Source organism: Melopsittacus undulatus, chromosome 3 (genome assembly GCF_012275295.1).
Source record: "Melopsittacus undulatus isolate bMelUnd1 chromosome 3, bMelUnd1.mat.Z, whole genome shotgun sequence".
NCBI lineage: Eukaryota > Metazoa > Chordata > Aves > Psittaciformes > Psittaculidae > Melopsittacus > Melopsittacus undulatus.
The window spans coordinates 112,428,449-112,449,364 of record NC_047529.1 but is presented as its reverse complement, the minus strand read 5'-3'; the positions used below and the strand labels follow the sequence as shown (position 1 = coordinate 112,449,364).

Below are 20,916 nucleotides of genomic sequence, written 5' to 3'. Positions count from 1 at the left end.
ATGAATCTTCAGGGGAGGAGAGGAGGGTGGGTTTTAAGATGGAAAACATTTTCAGCTGGAAGGAAAGTAGAGGGGTGTTGACAGGATGAGGCTGGCCTGGCTAAGCTCCTTCAAGGCTGTTGAAAGGCTGTTTTGCTGGGTGCTGGATTTTTATTTATAGGAAAAGGGGGTCTGAAGAACAATAGTCAAAATACAGGATTGCCACAGAGGAGCTCTGGAGGGATGGGAAGGTCTGGGAAAATACCTAGGTGGGAAGGATGAGAGGTAATAAGAAAACGCTAGCAGCTTCAGTGTGATGCCTTGGGCTGCTTGGATTGTGAGTGAATGATCATGAGTGGAAAGAGAAGCCCTGAGCTCATTGGCAGCCAATGTCGATGACACATCACTGCATCTTTGCCTTTCTCATGGGTCCCACTGTCTGCTCCTCAACCACTCACTTCTGGAAGTTCACTGAGGAAGAAAGCAGTGGCAGCAGCAAGAGTTGTGAAGGGTAAGATGACTGCTAAACCCAGTTCAATGAAGGAAGAGGCAGTGAAGGATTGATCAGAGCTGCTGAGCCATGCCTGGTTCTCTCCTGCCTTTCCACTGTGGTGAGTCATGCTGGTACTAGTCCTGTGAGTACAGCTGGGTAGCTCAAACAGGAGCATAATCATCATGTGCCAAAAATCCCAAAGGAAGTTTATTTCAGCAGCAGCCTCTTAAACTGCACTTCTCAAATTCAAAAGCAGCTGTAGGAGTGTGTTATTAGTGTAATCTTGGGTGGTTCTAAAGATGAGTCTGAACGTGGGCCAGTATTTGGCATTGGGGCAACTTCTTTGTATGTTCTGATACTGAATTTGCAGCCTGATATGGCTGTAACTGAAGCAACTGCACCAAGGTGCTGAGCCCACTGCCCAGCCATACTCAGAAAACCTTCCTGCCTAAACCAAAACTCCAGCGACTGCCCTTGTTACTTGAAGAGTTCCCTGGGACTTCCCTCTGCTCAGTTTAGCTCATGGCTTGAACAGTTCAGGTAACAGAGACTAAATTGACTGTAAACCTTGATAATCTCTAGTAATTGTCCAGTCTTAGGGCGCTCGTAGCTCTTAGTAAATAAAATCACATTCTAGAAACTGGGCATATGGTAGAGTAGTGGAAAACCTGTTAGGAGCCATAGATGTGTCGACTTTGCTTAAACAAGGTTTTTGCTTTCTTTCAGGATTTTGTTGACTCAGCCTATATTTCAAACATTAATGCTCAGAGTGAGGAAGCGAATAGGCAGTTATACCATATGTTGCACTAGTTAATTGTTCAGTATGCCAGGGAGGAGGAAAAAAACAATCAAGTGCAATAGCTGAAAATAAATAATAATGTATATAATATGAAATTAAGTCAAAATAAAAACCCTTTAGTTTCCCATCTTTTTATAGTTTTCATCATCTGCAGTACATATAAAATATAGAGCTCCAATTGTTTTATGCCCAGGGACACAATTTCTGCATTTGAGTGTCTTTCTCGCTGTCATCAATAACATTATAAATTTGTCTAAATTCAGCAAGTAAAAACAAGGTTGAAAACTATGTTTTATACCACTAGCTGCAGGGGGCATAAAATTACGGTCATTTGTGGCTTTACTATTGTCAGTCATGTTCAAGAGTTTTTTCCAGTGGAAATTTATCACGTGCCTGTCACTGAACCTACTACAAAGCTGCAAGGCGTTTTTTCCAATACAGAAGCATTGAGAAATTCCCTATGGAGTATATATAAAGCTAAAAATATTAATTCACCTTTCTTTTGTCTTGCTTTTAGAAAGGATAGACCTGAAGCAAGAGTGTCTAAAGTATTTAGGGTGCTGAGCTCTGGTGTCATTAGATGGTGCTTGTAGGTAATAATACGTAGCCAAAATGCCTTTTACACTTGTAGGATTTGGGGAAGGCAGGAATTCTGTGTACAGAGTTACTGTGGAGCTGGTGGGATGGTTCTGGCTTTTTTCATTGCTCCTGAAATGCCCCTTCAGCTCTGTGAGGGGTGGCAGCCTGTGACCATGTTGGTATTACAAGCCAAACACTTAAATCATAGAATCATCACAGAATCATGGATTGTTTTGGGTTAGAATGGACCTTAAGATCATCCAGCTCCAACCCCTGCCACGGGCAGGAACACCTTCCACTAGACCAGGTTGCTCCAAGCCCCTGTGTCCAGCCTGGCCTTGAACACTGCCAAGGATGGGGCAGCCACAGCTTCTCTGGGCACCCTATGCCAGGGCCTCAGCACCCTCACAGGGAAGAGTTTTTCCTAGTACTAATTGTATTAAGGGAAGGCTGAAAGAGCAAAATATTATTGGTGCTTTGCCTTTCTCAGCAGAGATCAAAGTCTCTTGGGGTGATGGCTACCACAAGTTTGGTGTCTGGCTTCCATGGAAATCCAATGACTGCCTTGTGTAATGTAACATCCTGCACCTGGCAGCAGTGAATTAAGGGCAGCATATGCCCTGTTTCTCAAAGTTTTCAGCTGGGGCATCATATTTTGCTGTTGCCTGGTTTGGAAGTCCTCTTAAAGACTTTCTGTTGTTGTTTTCTAAACTCTTCCCCCAGCCCCATTGAACTTCCCACAGCAGCAGTACTGCTTTGAAGAGCAATGTAAGCTGTACCTCATATAGTTGTGTTATTGCAGGGAATTTATTGTGAATTACATGCACTGCATTTTGCTTGTGACTATTTGTGAATGTTCATAGATTTCCAACTGCGATGCGTTTGCTTGAAAATTCATTACTGAAGTAGTAGATGACAGTTTTGTGGGCTCATTTGCTTGTGTACAAAATACAGATTATTTTTGAGACAGTGGCATTGTTTCTTTACTCACCACATAGGTTCTGGCCAGTCATTTAACATTTATGCCTCTAAACCCAATTGTTCAACATGAAGAATTAAGGTGAGGCAGAAACAGTGCTGATCTCAGTAAGCATGCTGGTAATCTACGCAAAGTCTGATTAGATCCTTAAAATGAGCAAAAGATCCACATGTGTCATTGATGGGAGATGCTGGTTCTGGAGCTGTGATGTGAAGGTTGAGGGCTCTATTAAGCTGCAGTGTCTTAGTACTGGAAGCGTTAAGTACCTCATTGTAACCACAAAATTACTTATCTAAGTGTGAAAGTACCTAATTGTAACCACAAAGGCAAAATAATGCCAACAAAATTTGCAATTCAGAATAACCCTAAGTTTGATTCAGTGAGTAAATATCAACAGTTTTATAATTAATTACATAAACTGGCAGCAGCACTTCTGTAAATTATGGATCTGAATTGATTTTTAATCATTCCTTGAAAGAAAAAAAAAGGAGCTATCATAGGCATTATGATTATGTGTGTATATATATATATATATATATGTGATCTATTCGTGCCGATACCTCTTCATATGCATCCTAATATGAACTCACACACTTATACATGCTTTTTAAAGCTCATCAGTTCTTAAAAGGGTTAAGTGGTTTTAAAATTACCTCAACCCACTGCTTAAACATTGTTGCCTTAATTAATAGCTGCTAACATGTGAAGGGCTTGTCTTGGCTCTCAGAGTATAACAGGGAAAAAAGCAGCATGTCACAGAGCTCCATGTACCTTCTTTCTTGTCTACTGCCAGTAAAATTAATCACTGTGGCTAAAACCTGAAAGGTTTGTTCTTTCTGGTACTAGTGGCCATACCAACAGCTGCAATTTCTCACCTCCCTGCTCAGCATGTTGTCTGTGATTTACTCTTGTTTTAAAGGAATTTCATGGGTGTCTTTTTTAATTAAAAGGGGTGGCTATTGATACTTGTTACTTATTTAGCATTTCTGAATGCATTTAGCGGCGAACAAATACGGGATGAAACTTTCAGCAGCTACTTATTAATTTAGCTTAGCCATAGTGAAAGCTAGTCCTTTCCAAACGACGAGTTAAAAGTATTTTGGAGGACTGCCACTACCCACGAGCCAATATGCAAAGCAGTGTTTCTAGAATCCATTTTCCAGTGCTAAAAAAGTTTGTCCCTTTTGCCAAGTGCAGAGGCTGCATAAACTTGGAGTGGAGATTGGGAAGAGCTTCCCACCTCTCCCTGGATTAAATACTTTGAGTAATAGAGATGTATGTTTCATACCTGTGTCTTTACAGGTAAGACGCCATCTTTAGTACATAGAGGTAGTGTAACACCATGCAGTTCTGTTGTCCACACAGTACTTTATAGTATCCATTTAACCCACACAGATATTTTTTAATGTCTGAATTTGGTGAATTTTCCTTACAAATATTGTTGTCTCTTGTATTTGATGTTCCCCTTCCCAAATTTGATGTGTATGCAGGCTGAAACCCCATAGCCTGTTGCAGTTCATGTCCTGCACTGGGCAGCTCAAACAGTGTCTGGGCAAAACAGCTTGGAAGCTCCATAACCAACTAAGCATGATGCCATTCCGAAGCCTGTCCTGCACTGTCCCGGTTGCCTGCCCCAGCAGGGACCATGACTTAGGGCCGAGGAGATCCTTTCTGAGTCAGGCCAGGGAGGATACAAGAGCGCAAAGGAGGCAGTGGGTGAACCCTCAGGCCTGCGGCCTTGTTACACAGGCAGTCCTCCACTGGGATGGCAGATCTGCCTCACTGCGGTGCTTAAACTCCATAACAAACGGAACTCTGTCATGTGGGACGGACAGGATGGTGAGTTCTGCACAGTGATCTTGTGATCTTTAATCTGTGTTGAGATGGTTTCAGACTGCTACAGCTGGTTATACTGATGCAGGGGGTGTAGCACACCTGCTGACACAGGGGAGTCCTGAGGAAACAGGGCAGCTACTTTGAGACCTGGAAAACATGGCTGTGCTGACATTAAATTAAGACATTTAGCCTTGGTCAGAACACTCAGGAAGATTTCTATTCCCTCACTATCCATTTGTTTTTGCAGCAGCAGCTCTGCTGTGGAAGTGTGAAACCTTTACCACACAAACCTAACGTGAAGCGGGACACGAAGGCAGAGGCCATGGTATACAGCGTGACCTTCATTGGCTGGGAGGTGGGTAATTCCCCCTAAACTTGTACTATTTTGAGCTCCTGGCAGAGTGAGTGGGGCAGGTGGTGTGTCATCCACCCGCTCTTCCCTGTGCTTTTCCCGGTACACAGCCCCACGGCATGCTATTGTTAGGCACCAACGCTAATTGCTGGTATTTCAAGGCTCCCATCTTCTTATTGCTAAAGCCTGTAACAATAATCACAGCCTATATTCCCCATCTCTAGGCATCAAGGAAACAAGATATGATCATAGGCAGCGTGTTAATGTAATTGTAGTATATAGAATATGAGCTTTTTCTGTGTAAACACAGGCCTGGCCGCATCCTATGATAGCTCTTCCTACACCCCATACGATGGCTGTTCCGAGGCTCACCACTCAAGTTCCCATTATGTATATATCCACCCTTGTCATAACACCACCTCGGAAACACTCACACCGCTTGGTCCTGCTGCATAATGTTAAGAGGGTGGAATTTTAAATTGAAAAAGGCTGTTTAAGTAATGTCAGCAGCCTGACTAATTTCACAAAAGGAAAGAAATTCAAAGTTAAGGCTATGGTATATTCTTATCTAGATGCCTGGAGATTTCTGTGCATGACAATATGCCCCTAAAATTCAGAGCTGTCCCTTATGTCTTTAATTTCTCCCATTGTGTCGCTCCTTTTTTTTATTAAACATCAAAGTGAATTCACAACAGAGAGTCAGCCTAGAATTTAATCCTCTAAATACCTTGAAAATAGAGGTTTAGACTAGAAGTACCAATATATACCCTTAAAACTTCAGTGTAATATAAAAGAGATTCTAATCACAACAGATCATTACAAAGAAGAGTAAACCACTTTAAAAAAATTAAGTGTCTTAAATATAATAAAAAGGAATAATTAAGAATCAAACAGGAAGCTGCTAGTCTGACAATTTAATGATGCTGAATTGGACTGAAAGAATTGGCTTTGCCATTAAAAGGCAATGAAAATCTGATAATTTCAAAATGGCACTAGAATCAGAACAAATGGGTTTTGTTGGGGTTTTTTTTTTCCCCCCCAAATCTAATGCAGCAGAACTGGGAAGAAATGGTAGAATTCACCTTAGAAGAACCTTGGAATGGATTTGGATTTGTGTTGCTGCCTGGGGCTGACACTCTTATTTAATCAGACCTGCTTAACATCTTTAGACCAAAGTCTGCCTGGGAATTTATTACCACATGGAACCTGTGTAAAGGAATGTGGCAGTCCTAATGGCCAAATAGAATAATAAAATATTGATGTTCTTTCATCTTATTTCTTAAAACAAAAGGGTGGGGGGGGGGGAAGAGTGAGATCTGCATAACAGTATTCAGGGTGTTATAGCTGATTACACTAGGAATTTCTCACCGTGTGCAACACGTGAATCAAAGTAGAGCAGACAACATGCTCTATGTCTGTGTATAAGCACAGAGATATGCATCTAAATAAAAAACCAAGCACATTAATCTTATAAAATCCTCACAATAACCGTATACATAATTTGCACATGCACTTACTGTGACTGCAGGTGAATTATAGCCATTTATTTACTCTTAGTCACTTTGTGAGCATTTGTGTCCTATGTCTGAGCGTAACTATGTGCAACATTACAAGCATTTCACAGATGGCATCATTACATTTTTAATTACTGGAGGGGCTGGTAGGTATTTTCTACCTGAGAATCTTAGTAACCAAACTTGGCAAATCACTATGATTTTATTGCCATGGAGAAAGATGGGATTGATAACAAACACTTGGAAGGTATTTATACTGTAAAAATAAACCCAAGAAGGCGAGATAATTTGCTCTGTTACTGGAAATCAGCTGTACAGTTAGTAAATACCCATTTGGGAGCATCAACAGCATTGAACTGGTACACAGAGGCAAAGCCTTAAAACACACCAGTAATTAGAACCCGCACAGCTGTGTTTTCCACACTTCCTGTTCTCCTGAACCACCAGTGAAATCTTCTGTGTTGCTTTCCTCTGGGCTCTTCTTCTGAGTACTGAGTGTTATACAGGCTACAGTGTGCTGATGCTGTTCGCTCAGAATTAAGTATGTGATCACTCTATATTCAAACACGATGGACTAAACCATCACTTATTACGAAGCAAAATGGGTCCCTTTTAAATCGCTGGTCCATAGCTCGGAATATTTCAAGGTGTGGCGAAATCATAAGCGTCTTGTCACCTATAAAACCGGTACGTCAAAGAAAAACACCCTCCCCCCAACCCTCTCCCAAGCCCCGATTCCGGGCTGCCATCCCGAAGTGAAGCCGGTAGCTCCCGGCTCCCGGTGTGCTGCTGCCATCCTGCGGCGAGCCGGCCCCGCGGCTCACGCTCTCTGCACCGACAGTCAGTGTGCGGGCTTGCCCTGGGTTCTTGTCTCCTCCGCCTGGTTTGCTGTTACCAGTCTTGGGTTGATTTCTGCTTGATGAATCTCAGGCACAGGTAGTATAAAAACAGGAAAGTGCCAATGGTGCTAGTGAGGACGAGGTAGCCCACGTAGAGAGGGTGGGAGTCCAGGTCCATATACTCTATCACCTGTAACCATGGAAAACACAAAAGTAGGAACAGACACACAATTTTTGTGATGTCTGGTCCCTGCCGCCCGTCCCCTTGTTCTCCAGCATGCTGTAACCCTCGGAGTGGTTTGATAGCTGGTTATACATACGCTATGTCTAGTGGCTGCAGTATTTCTGAGGAAGAGAGCTTAGCTTCTGTACAATTTCAGCAAGCAGTAGTTGGGCTTTGTGTAGATAATAGTTGCCCTTTATTTTATTTTTTTTCCCTTTTTTTCTTTTCCACTAAGAAGAAAGGCACAAAAGGAGTGACTGCTGTAGGCCCAAATTTGAATCATATGAAGTGTAACATGACTTCATTACTATATTAATATAGTGCTTGCCAAATCTGAGGCCTACAGCATCTAGTTAAATATGACAGGCACACAAATAGCATTCTACTTGGTTATCAAATGTTTGTAACAATCCTTGTTAGCCACTTACATGTTTTCCCGGTATTTGAAAACTAACATTTCCGAAAGGCATTTCATATGTGGTGTCAGTGAACTGAATTTGCATCAGTCCTTGAAAATTCCATCTGATGAAAGAGATTCTAGAAAACCAATATGGAACTGGAAGGGAAAAAAAAGGGCAGAAAGAAATTGGTACACATACACACAACTTGAGACTTCAAAAACTGCTGTGTGGCTGCCAGATACAGCAGGTTTGTCTAATTTCTTGACAACCACAGGCTGTAAATATATACCATTTCATTACTGGACAGAATGGCAGATATACTTTATATTGTCACATAGAGATGCACAATTAGGAGAACACTAATATCCGTGTCTTTCAAACTCCCACTATCAACAGAGTCAACAGATACAGGCTGGAGCTCAGCCTTTATCTACTGAATATTATTCCTTTTACTGAAAAAAGTTAGCAACAATATACAAACTAGTGGGTTTTCTTTGACCAAACTTCTCATTACCTCATTCTTGGAGAAAACGATGTAAAATGAACAATCTGACTCCAAGATGTTATCACCCAAGATGACAATTGCAAAGGTAGAAATAAAGCTGAGTTTTCCTGCACTGGGCACACTCAGCCCCACAACAACCAGTTGCTGATGGAAACCATCAATGTTTCAGTTTGGAGGCATGGTGGGAGCTTTGTCCTACCTGTCCAGAGGTTTTTCAGGCTTATAACAAAACCACCACTCAGGTAGCATGCTGAGAAAATGACGTTGGCAAAGAAGGCTGCGAGCTGTAATGTCGGCAGCAGTGCTGCCATACAAAGTGCCATTGCACGGGCACAGTACACAGCCAGCCATACCAAGAGGAAGCTCAGCAGGAAATGTTCTACTTCAGGAATAAGGTTTGACAGCCAGTAGATGGGAACCACAGAAATGATAACAAAGCCACAGTGTTCTGGGAGCTCCCCCAAAATCTGTTCAGGAAGAAAGAATTAGAGAATAAGTTGAATAGTATTCACAAAACCACCTGAGATGCACCTTACTGTACTTATGGACTGTGTCTAAGAACTACAGGAAATACTCCTGTAGAACGCAGCCATCTCCCTGTTAGGTGTTGTCAGTGACATGCAAACCCAGAAATTGAAATCCTCACTAATTTTTTCTCCAGTTGTGACAATTCCTATAACTAATTGTTAAATTGAGAGGATTCTCATTGCAGATTAGATGTCTTGTTTTGGCAGCTACTAAGAATTTAAGACACTTTCCCTGAGAACTGGGGTACTTGATAGTAATACTGTTACTGACTCATGGATACCATATGTTTTGCCCAAATTTGGTTGACTCTGGTGTGAGATCAAACTGGAGACAAATTTGGCTGTTGGTCACTTCCCTGCTTTGTCCCAAAGCAGTCCACTTAGCAGCTGCTTAACTCAGTGTAAAACAGAAATGCACAGGATTTTCTCAAATATCGAAAGATATGTATAGAGAGCATTATGATTATTTCTTCCAAAGAGGGCTGGAACTATCTTCTAATACAAAGGTTGTAATAAATTACATCGATTTCTCTATGAATAATGTGCAATCTTTGTGACACAATGCAAAGAATATTTTTCTCTGGCAACCATTAATAAGCATTTAAAGTCTTGTGCAGAAATGGAAACCTAAATTACAGATGCCATGGCAGGCAGAACTCATCTAACAGTGGCAACATCACAAAGAAGGGATTATTCTAAACCCCTGTGAAAAAGAGAATGTATGTTTTAAAAAAGTTCTGGGGTTTTGGTATTGGTTTTTCACAAACTCTGGCTTTTTATGCTCTTGTTTGTCTCTGACCACTATAGGCCCAAACAACTACTGGAAGGAAAGGTCACAGCTAGTGTTCTGTCATTTCTGTTTTACCTTTGCTTTAGCAGTTAGTATTAATATTTTGTTTTGCAGATCAAGGCATGTAATCAACATTTCAGAAATGTTTCACTGAATTGAATATGCAGGTATGTAAAATGGTCTAATCCCTCACATTTGAGTTTGAGATTTCTCAACTTCCAGCTAAACAACCCAGTGAAAGATTCTTCTTTGGCTTTTCTGGTATGGGATCTCAGCCATGACTTATGACAACAGGTCAAAAGTAGTGTGAGGTTTCATCCATTAATGCCAAGGAAGCAAGAACAATAGCCTTAGCTGGCAAACACAAAAGAACAAAGTCAAATATGAATGTGATCATTTATACAACAAGGCTTTTTGATTTGTTTGTGGTTTTTAATGTTAAAGCTAGCCATTTGTATTTTCTGGCAATGAATCCAATTACCTTAGCAAAGAAGTATGGGCTAACAGAGTACATTCCACCTTCCAGGTCATGATAAAGCATAGCTCTTTCCGAATAACCTGCATGGTAGGAAAAAACAGGTTGGTTTCATCTTAGGGCTGCATTAAAAAGCATAATTTTTTTATTAATTTCAGAATTTTCTGATTTTGACTGTTTATAACTTTTACAAGAAAACTGGCACTTACATTTGGCGATAGCATCCAAAATCACTATGAATGGGACTAGTGCACCTATCGTGTACAACAGTGCTGTTGTGTCACGAATAGAAAGTCTGTTTTTCTCATGGCCATAGTACAAAAATCCAATTAATAATGACAGGAGAAGAGCCTCAAATCCATGGATTAATAGCGTTGGAAGATCTCTGAAGTCATTGGAGACTTGACGACTAGGAAAACAATGACATGACCATAAGGTATAGTACTTACTAATGCTGCTTAAATACAGATACACTGTCTGAACACTCTCCTAAAATCAGTTTGTGAGATTTCCTGACTTCAAATAGGATAGGAGTCAGGCTGTCTGTTTCCTTAAAGGATTTTACTTAATCAAAGCTATTGAGTGTCTGTAGCTGCCTAGTATTTCAGGTCCAAAATGCTGAAAGCTTTAAGGAAGGCAATGGAGATGGGATGGTCTGATTTCAGAGAGAAGAAGCAATTACTTCAGTCACAGAAGTCTCTCTTTTAGGGACCTGCACCATATGCTAACAACAGCTGATACTGGTAGTGATGTTTTACAGGTTCTAACCACATTGATCATGTTTCTTTTGAGTACCTAAGCATGAAACCCAACTGCAGTACCTATCATTTATGCTGGTTATCATCGGTAAAGGCTTCTGGCTTGATATCTGAGGCAGAGGTGTGAGGATGGCAATGCCTGAGCCTGGGCTTGCTGAGGGTTGAGTCGCCAAACTTTGGCCCGGGTATCAGGACGGCAGCACCCAAATATAGGGCACTTATTGCTAAGCCTGGAGGCTCTTGCTGCTCCTTAAAGCTGCAGGCTCCCACCCATGGGAGCTGGGGCTGACTGGGAGGAGCCCTGGGGCAGAATGGGGTCCTGCATCTGATTGCTGCTCTGCGCAGACAGCTGGGGCAAACTGGTACAGCAACACCTCTGCTCTAGGCATTCAGCGTTCACTCAGTTCTTATTTTGTGCTGCTTTCTTATGCTTTGAAATGCAAACAGGCATGATATACAACTGTTTATGCTGGAGATAGGTTACCTTAATAATATAGTGAACTGCTTTAAGGCTCCTGGTAACTGATCACATGAATGGTGAGGCATGTTGATAGCCTCTTCTGAATTAAAATGGGACCTGGCCAAAATAAGAGAGAAAATTAAAAACAAATTAGCACAAGTTGTGGCTGTTAATTGCAGTTCTGTTGTATGACATTCTTCTCTTTACCTTTGCTTGCCAAGTGTTTTTGCAACATTGTCTCCTTCAGTAGTTTTCCATAAGAAGTCATCAAAATCTTTGACATTTTCTAAGAACAAGTTGGCAAGAGTATTTGCTCTTTTTCGGCTTTCCATCTCCTTTTCTGCAGTCTGTTTATCAATAGTGGTCAAATCAACTGCAAGACATTTGACATGTATCCATATGCTACAGATGTAGTAACTTCGTGATGTGTTTAGAATCAGAAATTGTATCATGAGCAGACAGTACAACCTGTGTGCATGCATTAAGCTACAATGGTTAAAACTTTATCAGTTACTTTAGGTAATTAGGGAAGAACAGATTGTTAATGTGCATTTTTATCTTGGGAAATATCCCTAGTCATACAATGAATCACTGAGATTTCCTAATTGCTTATTATAATATTATAGACTACTTTTTCACATTCTTCTAAATTTTAATAGTGGCCTGAGAGGGCTGCTGGGAATAAATACTTTGAATTTCCTTCTTGGCATGCAGGCATTCACAATCTGTTATGTTACTAACTTAAATCATGTGGTATTTTTCCACCTGCAATATGATAGTTATCATCCTTTTTGTATCTTACAGAGGTGCCATAAACTTTACTTGATACTGAGAAAGCCCACGAATATTACCTAAGGACAACATAGTAGAAGCAAAAATAAATGATTCATCATTATTTACTGAACAATTATCTTTTATAATCTAGTAGTCTTTCAAATCTTAATAATAGTATTTTTCAATGCTGACCTTCAGTGTAGAGTGATAATACCTGACATTTTGCACATGCTTTCTGAGAGAACTATATCTGCACATTTTCTAAGTCCTTACACTGGGCTAATCATCTCTGTGCAGCCACTCCTCAGGAGGAGTCCATAAAAAATGAGTTGCAGTCTGCCTTACCTCTTCCCTTCTGCCATGGTTTTCTGTTTCTCCAACAGACACACAGCCAGAATGTGTGCACTTGTGTCAGGTGTTCCTTCTTGCTGTGGCATCCTCTACCATTCTGTCCTATTTCTGCCTTCCTGCTTCCCATATTTCTCTTCTCTCTCTATGGGTGCTGACTCTCTGCATATCACTAAATGAGCTTCCACCTTCCTTCCTCATCCTTCCCTGCTTTCATGTGGCAGGGGTTTCTCCCTGTAACAACAGGTTTGCAGCTACAAGGCTCCCCAGGAATGCCTCGGTCTCCATTCACATACAGGGTGCTGCAAGCCTTCATCAAGTGGAGACTGCTCTGACCCATGGTGATGACAAAGGTCTTTTTGCAGGGCTTGACAGTGAGGTTTACTTCAGTTTATCTCTGCACAGCTGATATGAGCAGATGCTGCCTGCCACATAGGCACAGCTGAAGAGTTTACTCCAGAGCACTGAGGCTGGTGTTCGTATAAGGTTTCTGAGACAACTGACCTTGAGGCTGGAACTGAACCAACCTCTGTGGTAAGAGACTACTGCCATTAGATTAACAGGGCCAGATTCCCTTTACATGTTGCAAAACCCAGAAGAAAAATGGATTTGGAACCATGTTGTTAATGTTCTTTGAGAAGAGGAAATTGTCTAGGTTTGGTTTTTCTCCTTTCCAATATGTTCTGTTGGGCAGCACTCCTCTTTCCCATTTACTGTTCCAGCTGTATTATTCCTCACCCTGGGAAAATAGCTTCCTACATTTCTGGATTCAGAACTGGCTACAGAAAGCAATTGATCAGTTCATCCATGTCTTTCCCAGTGAAGATACTAAAGTTTGAACCAATTAAAACATGGGAATAAGTGTGCTAAATGTGTGTAAGGGCTGCTACACCTGGCAGGGTTAGAATAAGGATTATTTAAAACTGATTTTGTCTATACCTCTTGTTACATTTCATGTACTGACAAATAAGGATCTTGTTAAAAAACTGAATTTGCTGCAGTATTGTTTTGAGTCAGTTATAAAGCATTTCTAAGGCAGTTATGGTCAATAAAGATCAGTGTTAGCTGATACACTTACGAAACCACATGATCTCCAGTAACCTTTTTTTATGGCAGTGTTTGATACTAACCATAGAAATCCGCAGGATTGCTGTACCTTGGGCAGGGATAGCCCAGTTCTGTGAAATACTGGACCATGTCTCTAGCTGTTCCACAATAAACAGTGAGTCCAGAAGTCATCAGGAGAACTAAATCAAACAGTTGGAAGATATCTGACCGGGGTTGATGAAGTGAAAGAAGGACTAATCTGTTTCCTCTGGCCAGTCTGGATAATGTTATCACAAGGTTATGTGCAGTAAAACTGTCCAGTCCAGATGTGGGTTCATCAAGTATGAGTATTCCTGCCAAAGACAATAAGTTTAGCTGAGGAAAGCAGCATGTCTGATTTAGAAAATATGTTCTAAGTGAAATGGTGCTAGTGCATGAAATCTCGTGGATATATATATATATATTTATTCGTTTAAGTCCAAAGTATATTTCATACTATCATCACAGAATATTCAACTTTTATTTTTCAAATGACAATTTCTTTCACTATTTTACTGAACATGATGGCCAAGAGTAATTATTTTAAATCTTCTCTTTCTTCCACTGGAAACAGGAGTTTTCTTTATCTTTCATTGAGATGCAGATTTAAGTTCCCTCTTAAGTTTACATTCTTCTCTGCAGTTTTGCACTGCCTGTACTAATCAGGTACATTAATATTAACTAAAACACTAGTACTAGTTTTGTATCCTGCTTACTGAAATATTTTAACCTAAATGCTCGATATTAAAACCCCCTGCATTATTCATATGTAAGTACCCATACAGTATTAACGTAGCTCCTCCTCCCCCAACTTGTAGCCTGTATACATATGTATATATGCATATATATGTGAAGAGATACACATGTGTTTGGAATTACTCATTTGTTTTGCAATTTGTTGCTACAAACTCTGAAGTGTTTTATTAATTTGTAGTGTTTGTGGTGTTACGGAGCTTAGGGGCTTCAATGAGCACAAGGCAATGGCTATACACAAACATGGTTTCTCTGCTGGGGGGTGTAACCCGTTTAAGAATGCTTTACTTACTTTTCTGACAACTGATTATTTTCTTTTACTTCAATACCAGCACATCTATTCCTGACCATTGATTCTTACACAAAAAAAAAAGACTTTTGCTTTCCCCATAACTACAAAAATATAACTTTTATACAAGCAAAAATTTCTCAGATCCATTTCCCAGTGGGTGAGCTGATAGGAAATCTTGCTCAACAAGAGGCTGAAGCCAAGATTAGTAGTGCTTTTGATATATAGCAGAGCAGATAGGGGATTTAGTCCTGCAAAATCAGCTGTGGATTTAGCATCAAGCTTTGCTGTTACTGAAAGCAATGGAAGTTTCTAGTCCTGTGGCACAAGCCAGCCACTTCACTGAGTTGCACAAGACCATAGTGACTGAGTATGGAGTTAAAAAATGACCTTCCCTATTAACAGTGCACATGTAAATGGAGGCTGGGTTGGAGGACAGAAAAACAATCTCAGTGTTATAATAGGCCAGTAGCCTAAGTAACTTATGGCATGTAGTCAGATAAAAACCAAACCTCACATTGGTATTTACAAACCAGAGCACTGCTGTGGGGGTTACTTCAGGCAACTTCCAGTAGTGTGATGCTGGTTTTAGAGAGCAGGGGGGCCCTGCCTAGGTTTGTCACTGCTTTTCCACTGGCACAGGTGGCAGAAGCAAAAGTGGGCTAGCTGCTGAAACACTCGATTTGCAAACATATTACTGTCTACCTTTGCTATGGAGAGGGAACCTTGGGCAGAGGATGGTACAAGACTTGTTAAGTGTTCTGAGTATAAACTTCTCAAGCTACCCCAGGGGCAACTGTGCATATGACTCTTCCCTGAAAAAAACTATCTTCATTTTCTGTCCCATTTCCCCCAGTGGTCTGTGGTGGGCACAGGAAGATGTCAGGGTTTTGCTCACCTGGGTTCCAGAGCAGCTGCACAGCAATGCTCACTCTCCGCTTCTCGCCTCCCGATACTCCACGGAGATACTCGTTCCCTACCCTGGTGTTTGCACACTGACGCAACCGTAGTTCAGCTATAACGTCTTCTACCTGAGGGGAACCGAAGGGTAACAGAGATAAAGCAAGAGTTTATTTGCACACTCGTGCATAGATAAAACTGAAAATATGACTAATATGGTTAAAATTCAGCTGGATATTTCAGTGCTATCTGATTAAGAAACACTTGAAAACAAATCTTGATTTCTAGAGATAACATTAAAAAAGACTCAGCGATCAGCAATTTAGTTCTTCTTTCAGCCTCTCTAATGCTTTCTCTAGATTGTCATTTTTTATGAGCTTTGGAACAATTGCTGGTTCCTATCTTGAAAGAAGAGAAAGGTTTATAATTCATAATCTACATAAAAAAATGCCAGATTAGCTGTTCTGACTCTGAACACACAGGATCTCTTGGATAATTCCTGTCAGACACACTTTTGACGAATTTATTTCTTTCCAACAGCTTAATTACCCTTTTTTTCCTTTGTGAGTCTGAAAAAAACTTTGGAAGGCGCAGTTTGGCAACGAACATTAGTGTTTCTCTGACAGTCAAGTGAGGGAGCAGTCGGTCATCCTGACGCACGTGTGCTATGCATTTCTTAACAAGCTGGGGTGTGCAGGGTTCATTATTGATCATGATTTGACCGGTCGTGACTTTGCCTCCATGATCCCGACAGGTTATCACATCAAGCAAGGATGTCTTTCCACCAGCTAGAAGAATGGAAATTGAAAATTATATTCATATCCAAGGGATAAATTTGAAAAGTGATTTAGTCACAGACAGTGGATTGAAGCTTTCATTCCTTAATGTCTTTTCCCCAACCCTTCCTGAAGCTTTACCAAAGACACAGAGACAGAATGATCTTGAAAGAAAATACTGACTATAAGCTCATGTTCGGGAAATCTCTCTCCTCTGCAACGGAGTACATGAGTTTAAACTCTCTTATTTCCCAGCAGAACTGTTTAGTTGTGCATTGAGGATAGTTCCATGAGCTCAAGAAGCAAGATCGTAAGGTCTTTGCCTTCCTGTAACCTTTCTTTCACTGTTGAAACACAGGTGAAAGGTGGTGTCCCATGCTGGGTACAGGGCTAGCACCTAAATACTTGGCAAGAGCTTGCTTTGCAGAGAGAATTGTGAATTCAGAAACGGCAGCTGGAACAGCTATATGACTAAGGTACTGAATGATTATACAGGCAATAGGAATCTTAATCATGATTGAAATAAAAATTATTGAGACTTAAATAAGACAAAAAGTCATTTAAATAATTAAGAAAAGCTGGCTCATACTGAGATCTAAGAGAAGTAAAACAATGAAAACAACACCTGATTTGGAATTGAATAGCAAATGATTTTTTCCTTTTTGCTGTATGATACTGTATGTAAACACACAAAGCTGTCTTATTATGATTTGATGTCAATTATTTCTATTCTCCCTGTTGAAAGATTAACTCCACACTTTTTTCTTAATATATGCATTTTAAAAAAGAAACCCATCCATCTGTAAACCACGTATTGCTCTCTTTAAGAGTGACATATTGATTGCCATTGACAATGTGAAACCCATCAGCAGTTCAATCCATTTTACTAAGCCATTTGATGAAATAGTTGATAAACAGCTTTTAAAAATAGTTTGACTGGTTTGCTAAAAGGGGTTTGTGCTTAGTGTATGTTACCTTACAAAGGTGCTATAACTTAATATGTTATTTCATCAGAAGCTCTTCCTTTTATTATCAGGACAATATCTAAGGTACAACTTCAAATACATTAAGGATATCTGCTAAAAAGAAAAAAATCCCATGGCAATGGGGAAGAAAACCCTATTTTGTAGAAATGAAGTTGAAATTTCTTTGGCAAATATACTTTGCCTTTGAGAGAGAACATCTTTACTGAATCACTGATCTAACCTGATGTCAGAGTGTAGTCGAGACACAGCATGGGGTTTTTTGCTCCCAAAGCATAGGTAGTTTTTACTTCAGTTTCATAGGTCACATGTCTACTAGTTATCCCTCCAGATAAGCTCAGACTCAACCACATGGGGTAAAGGCCATCTCTCTATTAGTCACCCTCACCTTGAGAAGATTAAACCAGCCCCACCAGAAAGTCTAAGAAGTCGAAGACCCAATTTAAAGCCAAGCAGAAGAGGAACTGTCTTTTCTTCTCCTTAAATTACTGTTAATTAATCCAGAGGTGACATTTTATCCTGTTAGAATTGTTTTAGTCTGAGGGGAATTTCTGCTTATGGCTATGCGAGTTGTCACTGATACTTCTTACAGCATCTGTCCTCATTTATCTGCTATGTTACTGGGTAAAGTCTGCAATTGGCTTGTTTTGAATCTGAGCCATGAAGCTGTTCATGTCCAGCAGAGTCAGGACTGCAGGTCACACTTACAACAAACCCTGCTACACCTCAAGAAAAAATAGCAAATGTGTAAAAGCCATAAAAAAGCTGGATTTGGAAATAAGTTTTAATTACACACACCTCCTCCCCCCCCCCCCCCCCCCATATCATTCTGTGTTTACTTGTACTTTGTTTCCTCATACGTTTTAAATAATGTGTTTAAGTGACACATTTCCAACAGCTGTTTCCCAACTAGATTTTGTAATTCAGGACTACAGAGTATTGCTCTTGGCAGTGTATGTTTTATCTGAGAGTTGGACAAGTCATGAAATCTCTTTGCTCTTACCAGTGCTTCCGATAATAGCTAGCATCTGACCGCTTTGAACTTTTAAATTAAGATTCTGGATTATTGGCACATGAGAATGGGGACCTGATTTCCAGGCCCAGGTCATCTTCATCTGCGCAAGGTTTTCATACCAGGGAATCTGGGATGCCATGTTAACCTAACAAAGAAAGAAACGAGTCCCTTCAGTGTAAGCAATAAACTACTTAGCAATAAACATCTCCAAAGTTATATTGCAAGCAGAGATTATATTAGAATAATATTGTTAATCTTCAGAAATATATGGAAGAAAGGTCTTTTACAGCCAAGTATGGCTTTCATGCCTTGCTTCTTATTCTGGTAATCACTAAAGCTATTTCTGTCCTCTGTTACTTTGCTAATTTATTGCTACTGTAAATTTTAAATGCTTCAAATTTTTAGTATAATTTGAAATGATACAAAATTGAAAATTGTGAAATCTATTTCAGATGCCATAGAGGCAAAAAGGGGGATGAAAAATTTCACTGCTTTTCTGAAATCCTCCTTGTAAGTCACCCTCTCTTTGTCTCCTTCTGCATAGTCATTCTTACCAAGGGCTCTCACCATCCCCAGCTGGATAGGCAGTCCCTCTGCTCCAGCCTTCAGAGCAGTAATTTGGTTCAAGACTGAGAAAAATCAGAACCTAGAAACAGATCTCTTTTCCTGTCTTATCCCCTAGCTTTACTAGATATATTTACAATGGAGGGTTTAGCCTGCTGTCAGTATTGCGGCCAAGAGCATGATTCTGCTTAAAAAACTACGTATTTGATTGCACAACAGTCGTGTGAACTTTGTGTTGTGAACTTCAAGTTTATTTGGGTTTAGAAATGGCTTGCATATAAAAACAGTCATTACCGGATATGTTTGCTGCTGAAGGAAGTATATAAATTACAACCTTTACCTGGTAGGTAAGTTCTTTGACCTCGAGAATGTTTGATTTTCCGCTATATGTGAAATACAGACTGTTGTCGTCTTCAGAGCAAAAAATAGTATCCTGGGCACCCTCGGCATTCTGGGCTTTGGTCTGGAAAAGTTATTAGGTTAATTACAATACCTAAAGTGCTGTTAAAACTTGAGTTCAGAAAAGCTGAAACACAAAGGGAATTATATTTTATGGGATATAACAGTATTGTTGGTGAGTTACAGTAGTGCAGAAGTCTGAAGTTTGAAATGAGTTATCTTTTAATCGGCAGGAAAAGTACTTTGTTCTAGCAACGAGTATGAGGGCCAAACATGCTGTGCTATGCTCTCCTATTTGCTTTCAGTTTAAATGAGATCAGTTTCAACACAGAGATAAATATTACACCACTATGAAGAGATTGGACACAATTTCTTTGAGGAAAAAATATACTGCTTCAGCGATGCTAGTCTAGTGGATCAAAATGGTGCATGTTGAAATTCATAAGTTATGACAGCTAAAAATTAAGGCTTATTGGAAGTAAGTTCATAATTGACAGGGATTCATTAACTTGGAGGCTTTATGAGCAAGTAGGTGTACAACCACAAGTACAGTCTCTTTTTCTCCTCTTTTGATCTTCTTAAATTCATGGTTTGTCAACTGGAACTTAGGGTTCTGAGATATCAGTTAAAATAACAGTCTCTCCTTGCCTTGGTTAACCTTTTGCGTATAGTTGCAATCAAGAAGCCTTTGCTGAGGCAGCTTTCAGACTTTGGGTTTAAATGCCTAGTTCATTCCAACTAGCCATATCTCTCCTATAAACTTGTTCTTTTCCTAGAAGTCGCACTCATACCCTAGCCAAGGTAAATGTACTCGTTCACTGCATAGCAGATCCTATCATGCCTTAGGTGTCTTTGCAAATGGTGATCACCATCTTTGTGTGTTCCTCTTGTTCTCACAGCAAAAGAGGCTGGTTAATCCTTTCAGTCTAGATACTCAGCAGTCAGCAATGTGGAAACAAGGAGCCTGAAAAGCCACGTTAAAGCCCCCCAAGCACTGTAGCTGCAGGACAGATAAGCCCATTGGGTCCCTCCTTGCGGGTCTCACTCACCATCACGTCCTTGTGTGCCACCTGGCTCCAGCTGGCATTATCCAGAGAGATAGTTTCAATGTCTTCCTTCATGTTGTTAGTGGAAGGTCTTGCTCCCTGTGGTCATTTGACTATTGGCTCTTCAGAAGCTTTAGAAATCCTTCTCTTGGTTTTGAGCTCAGTGCTTTCCAAGCACCGTCACCGCAGCCCCATTTCTCCTGGCACGCTGTATCTCTGCAGCTGGCATGGCCCTGTGGACAGGGAATTATTCCCCTCCTCTGGGGCAGTAACAGCCCAGGCTAAAGGTACATCAGATAGTGGCCTCACCTAACCGCCTATCAGTTGTTTTCAGGAAAAAGGAAGAATTTAATGCCCGTTTATTTTCTTTTAGGCACTTTCCCAGGTGGCAAACACCGGGGCCAAGGACCTGCTCTGACCTGGGGACAGCGGTGAGCTGCCCCTGCCTGGTTCTGCAGGAGGCATGGTGGTGGC

At 40.6% G+C, this 20,916-nt stretch overlaps 1 protein-coding gene across 1 annotated transcript; it reads right to left on the bottom strand.

The window, feature by feature from the left end:
• Positions 1-7,422: 7,422 nt before the first annotated feature.
• ABCG8 (ATP binding cassette subfamily G member 8) lies at positions 7,423-20,651 on the bottom strand. Its single transcript, XM_005144572.2, has 13 exons — positions 20,467-20,651; positions 19,338-19,460; positions 18,422-18,578; positions 16,209-16,447; positions 15,658-15,790; positions 13,762-14,031; positions 11,717-11,882; positions 11,534-11,626; positions 10,501-10,700; positions 10,298-10,374; positions 8,699-8,966; positions 8,022-8,149; positions 7,423-7,560 (listed from the first exon to the last, which is right to left on the bottom strand). Exons 1-13 carry the CDS (start codon positions 20,515-20,517, stop codon positions 7,423-7,425), a joined length of 2,043 nt encoding a protein of 680 aa, XP_005144629.2. The 5' UTR covers positions 20,518-20,651.
• Positions 20,652-20,916: the final 265 nt, after the last annotated feature.

Coding starts and splice junctions, on each gene's coding strand:
- ABCG8 (XM_005144572.2), bottom strand. CDS start 20,517: ATGAAGGAAGACATTGAAACTATCTCTCTGGATAATGCCAGCTGGAGC. Junction 19,461..20,466: donor ATAATGCCAGCTGGAGCCAG/GTGGCACACAAG, acceptor TAACTTTTCCAG/ACCAAAGCCCAGAATGCCGA. Junction 10,701..11,533: donor CAGTTCACTATATTATTAAG/GTAACCTATCTC, acceptor TTGTTTTCCTAG/TCGTCAAGTCTCCAATGACT.